The following is a 16,388-nucleotide window of genomic DNA, read 5'->3' as shown; positions in this document are numbered from 1 at the left end:
TTAAAATGTGCCTTTTTAGTAGTGTATGTCCTCTGTTTTACAGGATGACTATATCCCCTACCCACGGATAGAAGATGTGAGTCATTTCTCACTCATATAAAACACTCATTAACACTTATTATCTGGAACCACTAGCTAAAAGTGTTTCCTACAATAGATAATACATTTAAAGTTGAAGTACTTCACATTTTGTACTATTACGTGCTCAACAACTTGGCCTTAGGTTAATGAAACTTTGCATAGTATTACATTACCTACATATTTATCTACCTCCCTTCCTCTCTGCTGCCTTTCTGTCCAAGGTCCTTGAGAAAGGTGGTCCTTACCCCCAGGTAATCCTGCCACAGTTCGGGGGTTACTGGATTGAGGATGTGGAGGCACCAGCAGGGACCCCCTCCTCCTCAGAGTCCAGTTTCTGTGAGGAGGAGGACGGAGGAGAGGGCATGAGCCCTGGTGGGGGGCACAGCTACCGCCTGGAGTGCAACAGCACAGCCCGAGCCTACCGCAAACACTTCCTTGGCAAGGTTAGTGTGTGTTTGTGTGTGTATATTCATGTCAGATTCACCATGCTTTTAGCAAGGGTCCATTATTGTGTTTGACCACAAATCTTTCTCTCTCTCTCTCTCTCTCTCTCTCTCTCTCTCTCTCTCTCTCTCTCTTTCTCACATCCTTTTTTCTACACTCATGTGTCCAGGAACACATGAACTACTACTGCACGGGCAGCAGCATAGGCCACCTCATCATGTCTTTGAAACACGAGGAGGCTGAGGGACAGGAGTACCTACGCATCATGCTCAGGTACAATGACAGAACTGAATGCACTGCCATTTGATGTGTTTCATGTGTCAAACTGTAAAGTATGACTTACACCATGAAAACATATCAGCACTACATCCTTAATGTAGAGTTTTACTCTTTTTTGGTATAATCCATGTTTCTCTTGGGTCCAGGCTATTAAAGTCTGTCTTAAACGTGTCTATTCTCCCGGTCTGCTGGTTTTCTTCTTGTTCTTGTTAGTGATGGGCCATACCAAAAATCACAGTTTTTAATCCCATACCAAGGTACAGAGGATTTACAGGACTGAGAGTCTACAGCCAGACAAATTTAACTTTTGACCTGGAAGTGGCGATAGATAAAAAGTCAGATGATCATCAGAGTGGTTACAAATCATCCTGAGGGGGACATATAAGTCTTTACCAAATTTGATGGTTATCCATCCAGCAGTGGTGTGTCACTGTGTCAACCTCACGTGGCACTAGAGGAAAACTTAGGTGATTACCAAAGACAGGAGGAATCATCCTCTGGGGACTATGAATGTCTGCACAAAATTACATAAAATACATGTTGTAGCCTGGACTTTCAGTGGTGGACCAACGACAAATTGGTTTGGGTTTTACTCCTCCTTCCTCTTTTCTTTTCTGTAGCAGCTCTTTATGTTCTTTGTCATGATTACATCTGAGCAGATTTGTGGTGATGTATTGGACAGCTTTCTTGCCATTGTCACAGTTGGTGACATTTTCATTAACAGGCGAGAAAAACAATTAAATAATGCTATGTCTTTGATTAGAAATTGTGGGGGCTGCAGAGGAGACTGTAGCCATGTGATGGCTAATCTGGCTTTTGACAGCTGACAGTGATAATGCCCGTAATATCGCCTCCATTATTGGTACATTTGTTTCTGAGACTAAACTCATCATGACCATAGCTTTTCTCTAATTTCATCTAAGAAGCATGAAAAGCATACAAGCCAGGTCTAAAGTTATCATCTAAAGTTAAAAAATCTACCTCATCCTCTTCTTGTTCTGTTGCAGGTCAAGGATCAAAACAGTCCATGACAGGATCTCTTTAGCAGGCATAAACCAGCTGCCCAGTGTACCCCAGATTGCCAAGGTAAGAGACAGTTTACAAGTACTCAAGGTTTAAAAATAGGCATTTGCCATGAATGTCCTACATTCTCCACGTACACATAGCAATAAGTGCAGGATTCGATGTATGGAGACTGGCTCGCACTTAACTGAAAGGCTTGAGGGGGTAAATATTTTTCAACTGATTCCATACTTTATATCCTCTCACAACAGAACCTTAACTTTTCCAAAACATAAAAAAACATAATGCAACACAAAAGCATTCGACAAAATCAGGCTTTGACTGATTCCTTCAATGACAGAGATTAGTCTGTGGGGTGCTGAAAAGGCCTGCCAAGTCCACATACTTCTTTGGATATACTCAGTGGTAGGAGAGACCTGTCACGTAATAAACACAGCTGTGAAGATTCTGGCGATGGTTTAAGTAACCACTCAACCAGAGCTCTTTTGATTGCTTGCTTTCCCACATTAAATGAAGAAAAGTACCAGCTTGCTTTATCTTTACGCTTCCAACAGTAGTTACCATCCATGAGTCGCTTTTGCATTTGATGTTTTTTTTATACTCTGACATGTGATTCAGTGATCCAGTCAGGGATAGAAAGGTATTACATTCTGTAAGCAAATGCGGTGATAAACCAAGCATGTACACCAAGCACATTATTAGGATTTTTAGATGGCAAGGAATATTTTAACTTCTGAATACATTTATACAGATTTTGAATTAATTTGCAAATGAGCTTTTGTGCATGAACTCAGTGGTATTAAAATCATTTTTGGATCTTCCAGTGGGCATATTTTCCAGTATATATAATGAGATATCTCTCATACTGTATGGTATCAGTCAAATATACTAAGTCCCTTTTTTCTCTTTCAGCTTCTGTGTGATGATGCCACAGGGCTGAAGTTCAACCCGGTCCTATACCCTCGGGTGAGTTTATTCTAAACTCCCACACTGTGACCTCATTAATAATATGTATGTTCATATATAGCCAGTTATAAATGTATTCATTCAAACTGACATGAGTTACCCTTCCCTGTCTCTGTCTGCGTCTGCTGAGAGACAAAGGGGCACTAGAGTTCAAAGTGCTAATGCTACATTCAGTAATATCTGCCTCAACTTTAATACATTTCATCTGCAACTTTTCATATTCTGCACATCCATAAATATTTCATGCCCTTTACTTAAGGCCTGAGGCATTTTTTTTTAAGTGTTTCCTTTAATTATGTTTGCCAGCATCGCCCACCTGTCCCTACACCAACGCCTTCATTAACTTTTCACCGTCATCAACCCTGTTTCACCCAACGCTTAACCAGAAGCATACATCTCATCACATTTACCCTCCTAAGCCCCCCACCTCATTAACACCTGCCATGTTTAGCAGGTACATTATTCAAAAATGATTGATGATATTAAAAGAGGGCGACAACTTCCTAAAGTGGATACGATTGATCTGTTCTCCTCCCATGAGCCCTGTGGAGGAGTGTGATGGAGCATGCTTTCAGCCTGTGCCTCGGGAAAGGAAATAAAACCCATCTGTGTCTCAGTCTGTAAGAGGCAGCGACAAGCTCATTGCCCTTCGCTGAGGGGCTGTGACAGTATGTTACATGTCAGCCTTACATAAGAAAGGCCCAGTAAACCTGCCCTGGAGACATGATGGAGAACAGGAAAACATGTTTTGCTCCCTACCACAGCGAGAAGAAAGTGTTTAACAGTCAGATAAGTAACCACAGGGAGTAAGTAATAAATTGTTGTCTTTGTGTATGTACAGGGATCCCAGTTGATAGTGGCTTATGATGAACACGAGGTGAACAACACTTTCAAATTTGGAGTCGTCTACCAGAAGTTTGGACAGGTGAGTGATCACCTGTATGTTTTTCTTGTTAGTAGTCATGTTTCCATCAATGTATTTTTATGTACATGTTGAAGCATCCCATTAGAAAAGGTTGATGGAAATGGCAAAACTTAAAAAAGTATTCAATTTCATTGAGGGTGGGGGAGATGAAGACACTTTCTTCAAATAAGTTCTGGCGTAGCGAACATTTAACTCACAGGACTGATGAGCTGTTTCTGCTACAACAGTCTCCTCATCGCTCCTGTGGCTCTATAATACATCCATGATCGCTCCACACAGATCTGATGTGACCTCCCTCACATTAAAATATGAAACAAACAGAAATGTCTTATTTCCATTGTGTTTTCTCCATTGTTTATCAATCACGTCATCTTGTTGTGCCCTCTTCCGGATTTTCCAACTGGAGAATTGGCTCCACCTACTGCTTATCTCAATGAATCAACTCCTAATAATCGCATAGCGCTAGTGGATAGAAACAAGTGTTTGTTTCCATTTTCTTTTGCCAAGTTACTCGAAATTTGGTTAAAATTTGCGATACATTTGGATGAAAACACGGCTGGTGTCAGTGTACTTCAGGTTATCTCACATATACCATCTGACCTCATGCACCTTTTTTTTTAAATCTCTTTAATCTTTCACCCTGTTTTCTGTCCTCCCATTTTTGTGTCTCTTCCTCTCAGACGTCAGAGGAAGAACTGTTTGGGAACAATGAGGAGACACCAGCTTTCAAGGAATTTCTCAGTATCCTGGGCGACAACATTGAACTCCAGGACTTTAAAGGGTAAGAGCAGGAGTAGAGTGCGACTAAATAAGAGAAAAGAAGCAGAGTAAAGTGCAATAAAACCTTTTTTAAAAAATGAGGGCAATATTCAGAAACATAAAACTAAACAGAGACCAGAGAAAAGGGTCTATGCACAAAAAGGTTGCCATGGAAGTGCTTGGCAATAAAGGAGAATAGCAGGCTTTAATTACTGTAACCTTGGAGCAATTTGTCCAGCTGTTCTGGCCTCAGGGTGCAAGCAGGATAAACTGCTTAGTGAAACAGATCTGAGAAAAGAAAGTGCCACATGGACAGGTAATCAGAGCTTTGTACACTGTGTTTATTGTCTTGCAGGCTTTTTTTAAATTGTGTTACACTTGTTACTTTTACTGTTAAGGGTGGCTTTGAACTGTAGCTTACACATTATTACAGCAAACTGCAAACACTTTTGGGTGGCACTGGAGCTAGTTAAGCCCAAAACGAAACTGACATTAAGAATATATGGAATAAAATCTTATCTTCTTACTGAAGGTTGGTCGCCACACAGAGAGCATGACACATGTGCTTTGATAATGTGACAGGTTCCGCGGTGGGCTGGATGTGTCCCATGGACAGACAGGGTCTGAATCTGTCTACACTGTCTTCAGACAGAGAGAGATTATGTTCCATGTGTCAACCAAACTTCCCTTCACTGAGGGAGACGTCCAGCAGGTAAAAGACTTTAATACTGACTTTATTATTGTTGCACTGCAGGCACTATGGATTTAGCTGCAAAGCCAGGACCCTTTGGCTCAAATATATCAATATTAAACTGGTCCGGTCTAGCTATTGACAATACGTTAACTTGTTCTCCTGGCTAAGTTGCTGTTATGTAAGGTGTCGCTAAATCAAACAGTTATTTGATTTGAAGCTGCAAAAAACCTCCTTAGAAACCAATAAATCCCTTTTGCAATGCGGTCAACGTGTCCTAGAAGACTTATAAATAGTACTGTTTTTTTTTTTTTTTAAACGAAACCTGTTGACTAATAAGTCTTCTCCTCTCCGCTTCTTTAGCTCCAGAGGAAAAGGCACATAGGAAATGACATCGTGGCCACAGTCTTCCAAGAAGAGGCCACACCGTTTGTTCCTGACATGATCGCCTCCAACTTCCTGCATGCTTATGTCCTGGTGCAGGTTGATAACCCCTGTACAGAGCACACAACATACAAGGTATAAAGCAGACCCCTTAAATGTGTAAATCACACAAGCTGTAAAGACTTTGTGTGCTAGTGGTCCTTCTTGGCTGGGCACAACAAAGTTATTGATGAATCACTCATCACTCGATGGCGATGTGTTCCTTCACACTTTGTCTCGTCCTCCCAGCTTGAAACCAGAGCCCTCCTGAAATACACGCTAATAAAGTGTGACTATTATTTGTTTTATGTCAACAGGTGTCTGTTACAGCCAGGGAGGATGTGCCTCCTTTTGGACCCCCTCTCCCGAACCCAGCTGTCTTCAGAAAGGTGAGCGACAGAAATATATCTGATTGAAATGTTCACCTTGACTCGACAAATTCCAAAAATGACCCCAAATAACACCAATGGCTTCACATGGACTTTAGCTCTTTAGCTGGATTAAGTGTTATCCATTTTTCTGACGATGGCAAAACTTTATTAATTAATTAATCCAACAACAATATTAATATTAATTAATTAATCCAACAACAGCCAATCACACAGAAGGGAAAACATGCGTTTGGCTAAAGAGGATACTTTTCCGTGTTCAAGAAAAGCCGAACTTACCTAACAGACCAATACACACCTAATCAGTTTGCTTTTAAATGGCAAAATGTTGAAAGTAATTACAAATTTTAAAACATATTCAATATTTTTTTATGTACTAGTAGCTGAATGCAGGACTTTTACTTGGAGTATTATTACGTATCATTTAATAGAATATTTTAACATTGTTGCATCGCTACCTCAGTATGGGACCTGAGTTTTTATTGTAAGTTTTTAAAATGTTGTTATTTAAAACAGGTTAAACAGTTTAATGTTTGGGTCCACATTAAATAACTGTTACCCTTCTCTTTATCTAGTATTTTGACATTAGTCTAAATTACTTTCTTTATTTTAGATAATTGTCACAATGGGGAAACTGCATTGTGTCATCATCATAGTGTGCTACAACACTGTAATCTGTATGGTGCTGATAAAGGTCACCTTTTCCTTTACTCATTGTTGCCTCCCACCCTTGTGGTTCATTGTCTAAATCTATGTCCTCTCTCTCTCTCTTTCTCTCTGTCACTCTCTCTCTCTCTCCAGGGTCCTGAATTTCGAGACTTCCTGCTGACAAAGCTGATCAATGCCGAAAACGCTTGCTACAAATCCGACAAATTCGCCAAACTAGAGGTGACACACGTTCACACAACGGCACTCAAAACACCCCAGCATGCCTTCAATCACCGCACAGCTTAATCACCGCCCCGATGCTTGCCTACATGAGTTTTGTGTGTGTGAATTGATTCCAGGGGAGAACGCGAGCCGCACTGCTTGACAACCTCCATGACGAGCTGCACAGACAGAGCCAGGCCGCGCTGGGTCTGGGCCAGGCCGGGGAGGAGGACAAGCTGGAGAACGGGGGACACGGGGGTCTGCTAGAGTCCTTCAAGGTGAACATAAACATGGACAAAAGCATAGGTGACACCATGTAATCTTCACTCAGCTCTGTGGCATTTATTGAATCGCCGTCGTTACAGCACAAGAGTGTGAGGTTTTCTTGCTGTAGGTCAACTAAATGTCACAGGTCTGTAAGATGACTTAAGGTGCTAAACCACGGGTAGCATTATTGCTGCTGCTTTTATGGATGCTCGAAGATTTTCACCTTATGTGTGTGGGTGTGTGAGCATGTAGGCATATGCATCCGCATGTGTGTGTGAAAATGACCACAAACACTTCGGTGCTTATGAATTTGTAAAACAAGAAACGGTCTCTTTCTTTCTCTTTCTTCTCTCATTTGCCATCTGACTCTTTCTTTCTCATCACTCGCTGTCTCTTAACACTCTTTTGCCCATAACTAAAGGCTAAGTGATGTTAATAGGACCATTAAAATGTGTATTTCCGTCTGTGTGTGTGAGATGAATGTGTGACTAATGGGACAATTTGGCTCTCTTACTCTTCACAGGCATTATGGACAGCTACTTTGCACTTTCTGCAGTCAGTACCAGGGGGCGCTGTTCTCATTGCTGTCCTGGCAGTCGCTGTGTATTACCTGTCTGCATTACTGTAAATCCAACAGAGGATCATCACATAATTAAAATAAACATTCTTTTATATGATGTTGTTTGTGTTTATACTTTCAAATAAAATAAGCACTTCATGCTGTGTCTGCAGTAGATAGCAGAATTAAGAATGACACAACATTTTTATTTCAATTTTAATGACTGGAATTTATTATGGACTAGACAAATTGCAGTGAATCATGTTATCAATGGGCTAAGTGAATATAAAGCTACAATAATAAGGATTAGTACAACACATGTTCGATTATCTGCTCCAACTCCATTGGCTTCTTCTTGGAGAACTGCGTCCTCTGGTGGTTATATGGTGCAATAACATCTATGAGCCTAAATATTAATTCATACATTAAAATTAATGAGGCTTTTAAAATGATAAAACCTCACTTTTGTTCAGTACCTCCATTTCACTTTCCACCCCCCCCCCCCCTCCTGTCCTCCCATGAACACTTTCCCTGTCACCAACTAACCTTCTTCTGTCCCTTTCCTCTGTGCTCCTCCTCTCTCCTCATCCACTCATTTTCTTGTTTCCTCTCCATCCTCCAGAGAGCCATGCGTGTCAGAAGCCACTCCATGGAGACCATGGTGGGGTCCCACCGTCACAGGAGCCCCGGGGTAGGAGGTGGGGTCCCAGCGAGCGTGAGTGGAGGAGGACTGCCGCAGAGCACCAGCGAATGCACAAAGAGCACCTTCACTGTGAGTAAAAGGGTATAATGAAGGGAACAGTGAAAGTATACCAACTTAAATCTGTATTACACTGAATATCATCATGCCATGCGCTGTATGTCAGTCTAGGACACACTCAAAGTACAATACTACTAATAAGAAAAAAGTAAAATTACATGTGTTGTCCTTTTATATCATGTACAGTATGCAGAAAGACAATGCTTACCAGTAAATTATGCAATTTTTAGGTGACAATTATTTAATTAGTTATGAAGGTCACATTTTAAAAATAGGAGCCTTATTCTGTAATCTATGATCTTCAGCCTCCTGTGTTGTCAGCCAAGTCTCCTCTGAAGAGCCCAGTGAAACGGCGTTCAGGGCTCTTCCCTCGTCTCCACTCCAGCACAGACACCCCATCGGACAAACACACACGCAGGTAGGTGGTTAGGACTCGCTGTTTCACATGTCGCTGCGTTTCCCGATCAGTATCATTGAACATGATTACGTTACAACACCACAGACACCAACATTGTCTGTGCTATTATACAGGTTGTGGGAGTCCAGGAAGTCGTCATGTTGGTGATGTCATTAATGTGTTTTGGGGTTTTTTTTGTCTGCAGCGACCAAAAGCCTGCAGAGACCTGCCCACTGTCCCAGGAGGTGAGGTCAGAGACATCATCCAATCCGAGCTCACCTGAAATCTGCCCCAACAAAGAGAGGTAAGATAAAGTCTCATTTCTGTAGAGGGAAATGGCTAAATGCAAACTGACGAAAGTGGGACGACATGTGATTTTTAACTTCTCATCTCTGTTCCCCTCTGTTTTGCTTAACAGGCCGTTTATCAAGCTGAAAGAGTGCAGCAGCGGCAGGCCGAACATCTCCCGTTCTTCATCCAGCACCAGCAGCTTCAGCAGCACCACAGGAGAAACAGAAGCTCTGGAAGAACTGGAGACAGTGAGTGCTCTTACACTCAATGAGAAGAAAATGTGTACAAAATCTGTCCCACTTTATCTGAGAGCAGAACTGGAAACACATTCTTAAAGGAGCGTGAGGTTGTGGGTAGTGTCAACGTTTTCATGGATGAGATAGTCTGTAATTACCAAGAATTGTCTAATAGAGAGTGTTGACTGTCAGCACATTGATTATAATGATTACAGCTTCTTTCACTTGCTTTATGTCAGATGACACTGCCTGTCAGTGTTGTTTTATTCTCACCATTTAACTGGATGGGAATCAATGTGCACAGTGTGGTGTTAAAATTGTCATGTTGATCATTGAAGGCCAGTTAAAATAGTTAAAGTAGTGCTTGGATGCATTATGTAGCAGTAAAGTGCACCAGTGATTGTCACAAGAGGAAATATGGATCATTTCATACCTTTCTTTGCCTTAAAAGAGCCTCTCCTCATTCAATTTTGATCTGGTAGGGATTTTTTTTTTTTAAGTTTTACACAGCTAGCTGTTTCCCCCTTGCTTCAAGTCTTTATGCTAAGCTAAGCTAACCGGCTGCTAGATGTAGCTTCACAAAAGTGAATAGGTGTATTTTACAAAATGTTGAACTACTGTATTGCTTTAAAACTATGTGTAAAAAAAGTTTGATCTTTATTATGCAAATGAGCAGATACACTATATAATGAAGGCTCTTCCCTGCAAAGCATCCTGTCCCCTCAACATCCAGCTGTACTTCATGTGCTGAAAATTCAGTACCTCTAACTTTGCTGACAGGAATGTTCAACATCACTTCCTTTATTAATTGAGGCTCTTCAGTTTCTTTCATCTACCTCCATGTTAAATTTCCTTCTGCTCTCACCGTCCCCCAGGCCAGCCATCCCTCTATAGCGTCCTCCTCTGCCTTCAGTCCTGCCCTCAGTGTCGACAGCCAGGGATCAGGTACCCCTGTCATCATGTGCCGCAGTCCAACAGGTAAACCTACGGTTTTAAATACAGACACACTGAGAGTATTCAGATCCTATGGTCAACATTTGAACAGAATTACATTCTAGAGATGACAGATTTTAGTTTACTTTGTTCAGCATTTTCATCCTTTTTTTCCACATTCAGCAGATGGGAAAAGTAAGACGTCACCGAGGTCAAACTTGAAGTTCCGCTTTGACAAAATGAGCCATTCGTCGACTGCTGTAAGTCTTGTAATGCCTGTCTGGTTAATCAGTATTCTTGTAAAGCATGTATTCTTGTCACAAAGTGCTGATAAAAAAATTGCACATCAAACATATCAAAACATTTCAAGGTTATAAGCACAACATGACATGTGAGTTAACAGAATGATTTCAACAGGCCTTAAGCAATAGTGTGTTTTTGATACTCACTGTCCATCTCCTGGACATGTCATTATCTCTGGATCACTGTAATGTCATTGAAACAGCAGAGCTGGTGTTGGGTAATTGCCCCAGATTGAAAGATGCATGCTTTCAGCAAACGCTCACCTCTAACTGGCCTCTCTGTTCACTTTTCTCTCTTTCAGCCTGAGTAGCTTTGTGGAATGGAAATAACAGAATTGCACAACAAAGGGACCGCACGGGCTGACGGAGCTGCAAAAAAAAAAAAAAAAAAAAAAATCCCAACATCAACCACAAACTCACTGTAGAACCGCTTCCTTAAGCCACGGATAATCTGACAAGATTACCAACTGCACCAGAGTCCCCACACACTATAAACTAACTGACAATACTGTGAGTGTATAGTGCGGAGAAGCAGCTGACATGTTGGCTTTCTTTGTAACCAACCTTTAGCCACATAAACGACATACTTTGCCAATGTTACAAGTTGCTGCATCTCAGCTGTTAATTGTTCACATCACATGGAAGTCCTAGCATGGCTGTAATACTGTGAGTGTAGGCCGAGCGCCACTCTGCCTCAGCTTTTCGTCAAACGTCTTGTTTTATAGAGAGACACAGTGATCTAGAAGTATGGTAACATGAGACTATGGCTGAACTGTTATTTTTATGTAGTCAACTGCAGAGTGCTCAGTGGAAAAAGATGTCTTTAAGAATTGTCACGTTCCCTTTTGCCTTTGCCCTCGAATGGTACGTCTGGGAACAGTTCCTCTTTGACTCTAAAGAGAGTACGCAGACACACACATGCACAGAAACATAATGTAGACTTACAGTAGCAACGTTTTGGAGGTGACAACACTGGGAGTCTCAGTACTCCACTGTTAGGATCTGAGCTTGTTCTTTGCATATAAAAATGCTATTCTAGGGAACATGTTTGATTTTGGAGAGGCTTTTGTAACTTTGCTAGATGCTGCATTGTGTCTGCTGCACTATAAACAACACCCATGACAGCATTTCTGTATCTGCAAGGGTAACTTCAAATCCCTGAACTCAAGTGCTTGGTTAGTGGAATTTAGCTCATATAGGGCACAGTAGGAGACACTGCCAACACATTTCGCCATAAGCTTATTTTAGCCAAAGCTGCGCCTTACAATCTATCAAAAGCCCTGTTCACCACTGATGCTCTCACTCTCTCTCTCTCTCTCTCTCTCTCTCTCTCTCTCTCTCTCTCTCTCTCTCTCTTTCTCTCTCTCTCTCTCTTTCTCTCTCTGTCTCTCTCTCTCTCTTTCTCCTTCTGTCTCTCTCACTATGTGAGAGGACAAGAATCTTCTGGATCCGGTTACAGCACAGTTGTGGGTAGCCAATCAACACCCACATTTGCTGAAAATAGACGTTGCACTTACTGAAAACATTTCACCTTCTGATACCTCCCATTGAAGCTTGCTAGCTCGGTGTATCTGCGTTTATGTTCGGCGGAACTTTCAACCAGGAAAGTCTCCAGGGTTTGAAGTTCCCCAGCATGTGAGCTGATGAAGATGACTTGAAAAAGATGCTTCAGGTTAAATGAACCTTTGAACCACCTTTGGCAAAAACACTTTGAATGTGAACTTTGAGCTTTTTTGTATTTTTTGATTTCAAGCTTTGTTAGTTGTTACTATCTTCTAAGTACATTTCAAAGCCAGTTGCTTACAAGCACAACAGGACAATAGGTCTATTCTAGTACACAACTATACCATAGCATTAGCCTGCACAAACTAGAGTGAGCAGAGCAAAGTGGGAGCGTGCTAATAAAGAAAAAGCTTGAAAGACACACATATGTTTTCCTACGGTATGTGACCAAACAACCAAGCTAGTAGGTCTTTGGAAGAATGTCTATGTACTCTTACTGTGTAGAAAACCATTCCTGTTCCTGCTGACAGGACGGCTTAATAGTGTGTGAAGTTGCGTCAAATGGAACTCAAATCCCAGAGGGTTTAAAATGGTCAGCTCACCCAGATCTACTTTGTAATAGGTGACTTTTTAACTTGCCAGGAATCTGTTGAGTTTCTTGAGAAGTACGCCTCTGATATAACTGGACTAGAACCAGATGTGTGTTCTGTTAGTGTACACCGGTGATTACCTCGAGCAAGGGAAGCAGGGACAGAAATCATACAGATGCGGGAAGTTCAGATGTCATTTAGTTTGTAGCAGGTATTGCCTAAACTGCCCTGCAGCCTTTTCTCTGTTAATATGCTTAATTTATTACAATGATAACTTCTTTTGCATTGATGTCATGTAAAAATGTAACTGCAGAGTACGCTAAATAATAAGATAAAATGATTAAAGGAAATATATTAATTTAAAAGATGTCTAAACATGTATATGTATATTTGGTTATGTAACGTGCCATTGAGAATTTATTCTAAAATAAAATGTTGTATTTTGTGTCATTTATGTGTTATCTCGTTTTTAAAATCTCACATGCAACACTTGGCGCACAATACAAGGGTTCATACTGTTACTGTTTTCATATTTTAATATTTTATTTACTCTGACACATCAGACGGACATTACAGACAAAGTTTGTTTAACATTTTAGAAACTGCTTTACCTTTAAACTGCATTTAATGTTTCTCTTGTCCGCAGTCAAAACAATAGAAGCGTTGACATGAGTGAAATTAGAGCACAGAGCCATGTCTTTTTTCTCTGCAGCACCTCAGGGTGGTACAGCTGATAGATGCATGCTGCAATATTTTCTCATTATCTGCTTCACTTGCTGTCTGTTTTGCTATGTTCGTTTAATGGATTTTTGGCACTTGTCTCTCCTTCATAATTAAAACAGTCACAGTCTCAGGAGAGTCCTTAGACCTGATAGACCAGCATTACTCTGCTGGATCCTGTTGTATCTTATTTTGTCCTCTGCTTTAACGATTTACCACAATACGCAGGGGAAATCTTGAGCTTGGGAATGAGATCAGTAGGGAAATTTTTCTCTGAATGCCTCAAAGAAACCCCCAGGTCCTGTAAGTCCACGTCTGGTGTTTTAAGACGTCATGGATCCTGCGGAACCTTTTTACAAAAAGTAATACAGAATTGATCCCCGGCAGACAACTTTCCACCTCGACCTCAGGAAAATCTGAGGGACGAGTACACAGTGGACTGGGCAGGCTCTCTGGTGGGTTCCTGTTGTCTCTGCGCACCCTGGGAAACTTCTGCATACACCACCTGTAACATTACAAATGGAAAAAAAAAAGTTAGTGAAATGCATATAGGCGAAAATTTATGGACTATTCAAGGCCAGTCAGAGGAAACAAACTATGTTGAGGGCACTGCAGAGGGCATTCAGTCGAGAAACAGGACATACACCCACCTCTTTGTTCTGCTGGGTCTTGGGGGGAGCTGTAAAATGCAAAAAATAAAATAAAAAACAGTGAATGCACAATGCTAAAGTAACTTATTATCAGTGTTATAAGGTACACAGTAAGAACACAAGATACATTTGGCTTTGTGTGAGGAAGAGCTACGTTTCTGGGGTATTGGGCGCCGAGGTGGGGGCTGTGGAGCTGGGTGTGGTTGGTCTCCGTACGCAGCTGCATGTGTGGACAGCGTTCTGGGAAGTGGCTGAGGCTTGACTTCTGAACTCAGAAAACGAGCCAATACCAGAATGATGGGAAGACAAAGAGAAGCGCAGGCACAGACCAAAACCCTGTGCAACACACTCCTCTGAGAGGGGAGAGCTGGGGGAGACAGAATAATGCACACAAGTAATGCAATTAGACTTTACTTTTTGAATGACAGAAAATCAGCGTAGCCTGATATATTTTTTTTGTGCTATTTTGATGTATTTCTTATATATAGTTCTGCTCTTATTTTGCTTTTGTCAGAATAACTAATTTAGCACTGCAAATACAGACACATACATGACAAAGAACAATGACACACATTTGTCAATAATGCATACCTGCAGTGATGTTCACATGCATCAAATGCCCCTGTTCAGTTTCTCCTGTTTCAGCCCAAACAACGCTGCATGCATAAGAACCTGCGTCTGATTGGGTGATGCTCAGGAGCTCCAAAATTTGTTTAGTTTTATTGGGTGAGAGTGTCACATTGTTCAAACGGTGCCTCACACTTTCGTTAACATGCTGGGACCTAGCAATCGTTGAATTTGTCCACATCCAGTGTCCCTTCCAAGAGGCTCCACAGTGCTCGACCACACAAGACAGAGACAGACTTCCCCCTGCTGGTACATGAAAGGTTTCAGATCTGCCCAGAACAGCCTGGAAGCATTCCTTAGCACGGACACCTGAAAAAGGGAAGTCTCTCTTTAAGTCATCAGGGTGCAGCAAGAAAATGAAATAACAGAAACAGCATATGTTGTAATTTCGCACATTAGTGACTGTAACTATTTTAATATGCAACATGTTGATGAAATCTTTGTCATCTCTTTAATCTTCTTCAAATTACCATAGCAAGACCGTATGTTACCATTAAGAGACTGAATATTTGACTGATAAAGACAATTATACACTTATTCTATGTCAAATAACACACACCACACAGGCACGCAAAGACTGCTTAATAATTTGGGTTGTTTTGTTATTTCGTCACGCACTGAACAAATAGTTTGACATAAAAAACGGTTTTAAAGTAAAAGCAGAATGAAGTAGATATAGGGTAGCTACATTACAAAAGACAATATGTTACAACTTATTTTAAAAGATCTTAAAAGATATTTATCGTCACCTTCACTACAACTGATGAAACAAACCTTTATGCTAAGGCATACGCCTGTCTTAGCCAACCAAGTTCTTCAAATACAACATAATGTATGGGGGAGATTTATTATATAGATTTTAATGAGATTTCAGATCTACATGAACAAACGTGTTACTTACCAGTATGAAGAAGGCAGAGACAGCTGATGGCACTGAGGAGATAGTTACCCATGTCTGACTGTAACAGTGTCTTGGTCATGGCTCATCAAAGGTCAGTTTTACTTCCTCCGTACAGATTAATTCTACTTGTTGGGAAGGGCTGTGTAATAAGCATGGCTTTGTTGGAAAACCATAGTGCTTGTCCAAGTCGGTGAACGCGCTCCTTCTCTCACTTTCTTTTCCTTTTCTCAATCATTTGACATGCTTTCCTTCCTTTATCCTGCTGCTGTTCATGCCCAGATGAGGTAAAGGAAGGAAGTGACATACTGATCATCCAACCCCCTCCACACACACACACACACACACACACACACACACACACACACACACACACACACACACCCCCCACTAGGCTCACATAATAAATTACAGGAAAGGCTTCTATTTCAAAAGGAAAGGGGCCAGTTTCCAGGAACAGCCACATTGAAAAACTAATATAGAAACTTATTTATCTGTTTTGTGGGTATGAACTTTTTTTTTTTTTTATCTATTATGTATTTTACATTATTTACAATTGTATACAAGCCAAACACATCTCACAATAATCTTTTTTACATACGTTTACATAGTTTTAAGTAACAACAGCACATCTCTTATATGAGACTTGGATGATCTCTTGTTTGTAAAGTTCAGTGGGTCGCAAAGTTTTAATGATTTGAGGAAGTTTATCACTGTTTGAACAAAAGGGGTTTTCTCTATAGGTACATTCACTATTCTCAGCCACAAACCGCAAACCTTAACCTTCAAAATAAAAGCTGTTTGT

General features: G+C 41.0%; 2 protein-coding genes across 15 annotated transcripts in view; one reads left to right on the top strand and one right to left on the bottom strand.

Moving 5' to 3' along the window:
- rap1gap2a (RAP1 GTPase activating protein 2a) overlaps positions 1-13,138 on the top strand; it is an 86,614-nt gene extending 73,476 nt beyond the window's left edge. For 10 of the 13 annotated variants that reach the window (XM_051396785.1, XM_051396783.1, XM_051396789.1 and 7 more), the window contains 19 exons: positions 44-76; positions 303-524; positions 695-798; positions 1,812-1,890; positions 2,740-2,793; positions 3,635-3,718; positions 4,399-4,499; positions 5,060-5,189; positions 5,532-5,687; positions 5,909-5,980; positions 6,782-6,868; positions 6,988-7,128; positions 8,299-8,448; positions 8,742-8,854; positions 9,039-9,137; positions 9,252-9,372; positions 10,236-10,338; positions 10,477-10,553; positions 10,898-13,138. In XM_051396785.1, the coding sequence (XP_051252745.1) occupies positions 44-76; positions 303-524; positions 695-798; positions 1,812-1,890; positions 2,740-2,793; positions 3,635-3,718; positions 4,399-4,499; positions 5,060-5,189; positions 5,532-5,687; positions 5,909-5,980; positions 6,782-6,868; positions 6,988-7,128; positions 8,299-8,448; positions 8,742-8,854; positions 9,039-9,137; positions 9,252-9,372; positions 10,236-10,338; positions 10,477-10,553; positions 10,898-10,906 (1,935 nt within the window). In that variant the 3' untranslated portion in view covers positions 10,907-13,138. The remainder of the gene's footprint in view (positions 1-43; positions 77-302; positions 525-694; positions 799-1,811; positions 1,891-2,739; positions 2,794-3,634; positions 3,719-4,398; positions 4,500-5,059; positions 5,190-5,531; positions 5,688-5,908; positions 5,981-6,781; positions 6,869-6,987; positions 7,129-8,298; positions 8,449-8,741; positions 8,855-9,038; positions 9,138-9,251; positions 9,373-10,235; positions 10,339-10,476; positions 10,554-10,897) is intronic. The other 3 variants (XM_051396786.1, XM_051396784.1, XM_051396796.1) reach the window with 1 other exon arrangement.
- A 68-nt stretch (positions 13,139-13,206) lies between these two features.
- On the bottom strand, positions 13,207-15,868 carry LOC127361818 (uncharacterized). Of its 2 annotated transcripts, none has more exons than XM_051396818.1 (5): positions 15,587-15,868; positions 14,650-14,994; positions 14,213-14,425; positions 14,059-14,087; positions 13,207-13,913 (listed from the first exon to the last, which is right to left on the bottom strand). In XM_051396818.1, exons 1-5 carry the CDS (start codon positions 15,663-15,665, stop codon positions 13,815-13,817), a joined length of 765 nt encoding a protein of 254 aa, XP_051252778.1. In that variant the 5' UTR covers positions 15,666-15,868; the 3' UTR covers positions 13,207-13,814. The 2 variants fall into 2 exon arrangements, with proteins under 2 accessions (XP_051252778.1, XP_051252776.1); XM_051396816.1 differs by having other exon boundaries at positions 14,186-14,425; positions 15,587-15,866.
- Positions 15,869-16,388: the final 520 nt, after the last annotated feature.

The sequence above is a fragment of the Dicentrarchus labrax genome, unplaced genomic scaffold, assembly GCF_905237075.1.
Source record: "Dicentrarchus labrax unplaced genomic scaffold, dlabrax2021, whole genome shotgun sequence".
Lineage (NCBI taxonomy): Eukaryota > Metazoa > Chordata > Actinopteri > Moronidae > Dicentrarchus > Dicentrarchus labrax.
This window is presented reverse-complemented; position numbering and strand designations above follow the sequence as displayed.

Excerpts from the sequence above, each read along its gene's own strand:
- LOC127361818 (XM_051396816.1), bottom strand. The coding sequence starts at position 15,665 with ATGACCAAGACACTGTTACAGTCAGACATGGGTAACTATCTCCTCAGT. Across the intron at positions 14,426-14,649 it reads GCATGTGAACATCACTGCAG|CTCTCCCCTCTCAGAGGAGT; the intron begins GTATGCATTATT and ends TGTCTCCCCCAG. Across the intron at positions 13,914-14,058 it reads AGACCCAGCAGAACAAAGAG|GTGGTGTATGCAGAAGTTTC; the intron begins GTGGGTGTATGT and ends GTAATGTTACAG.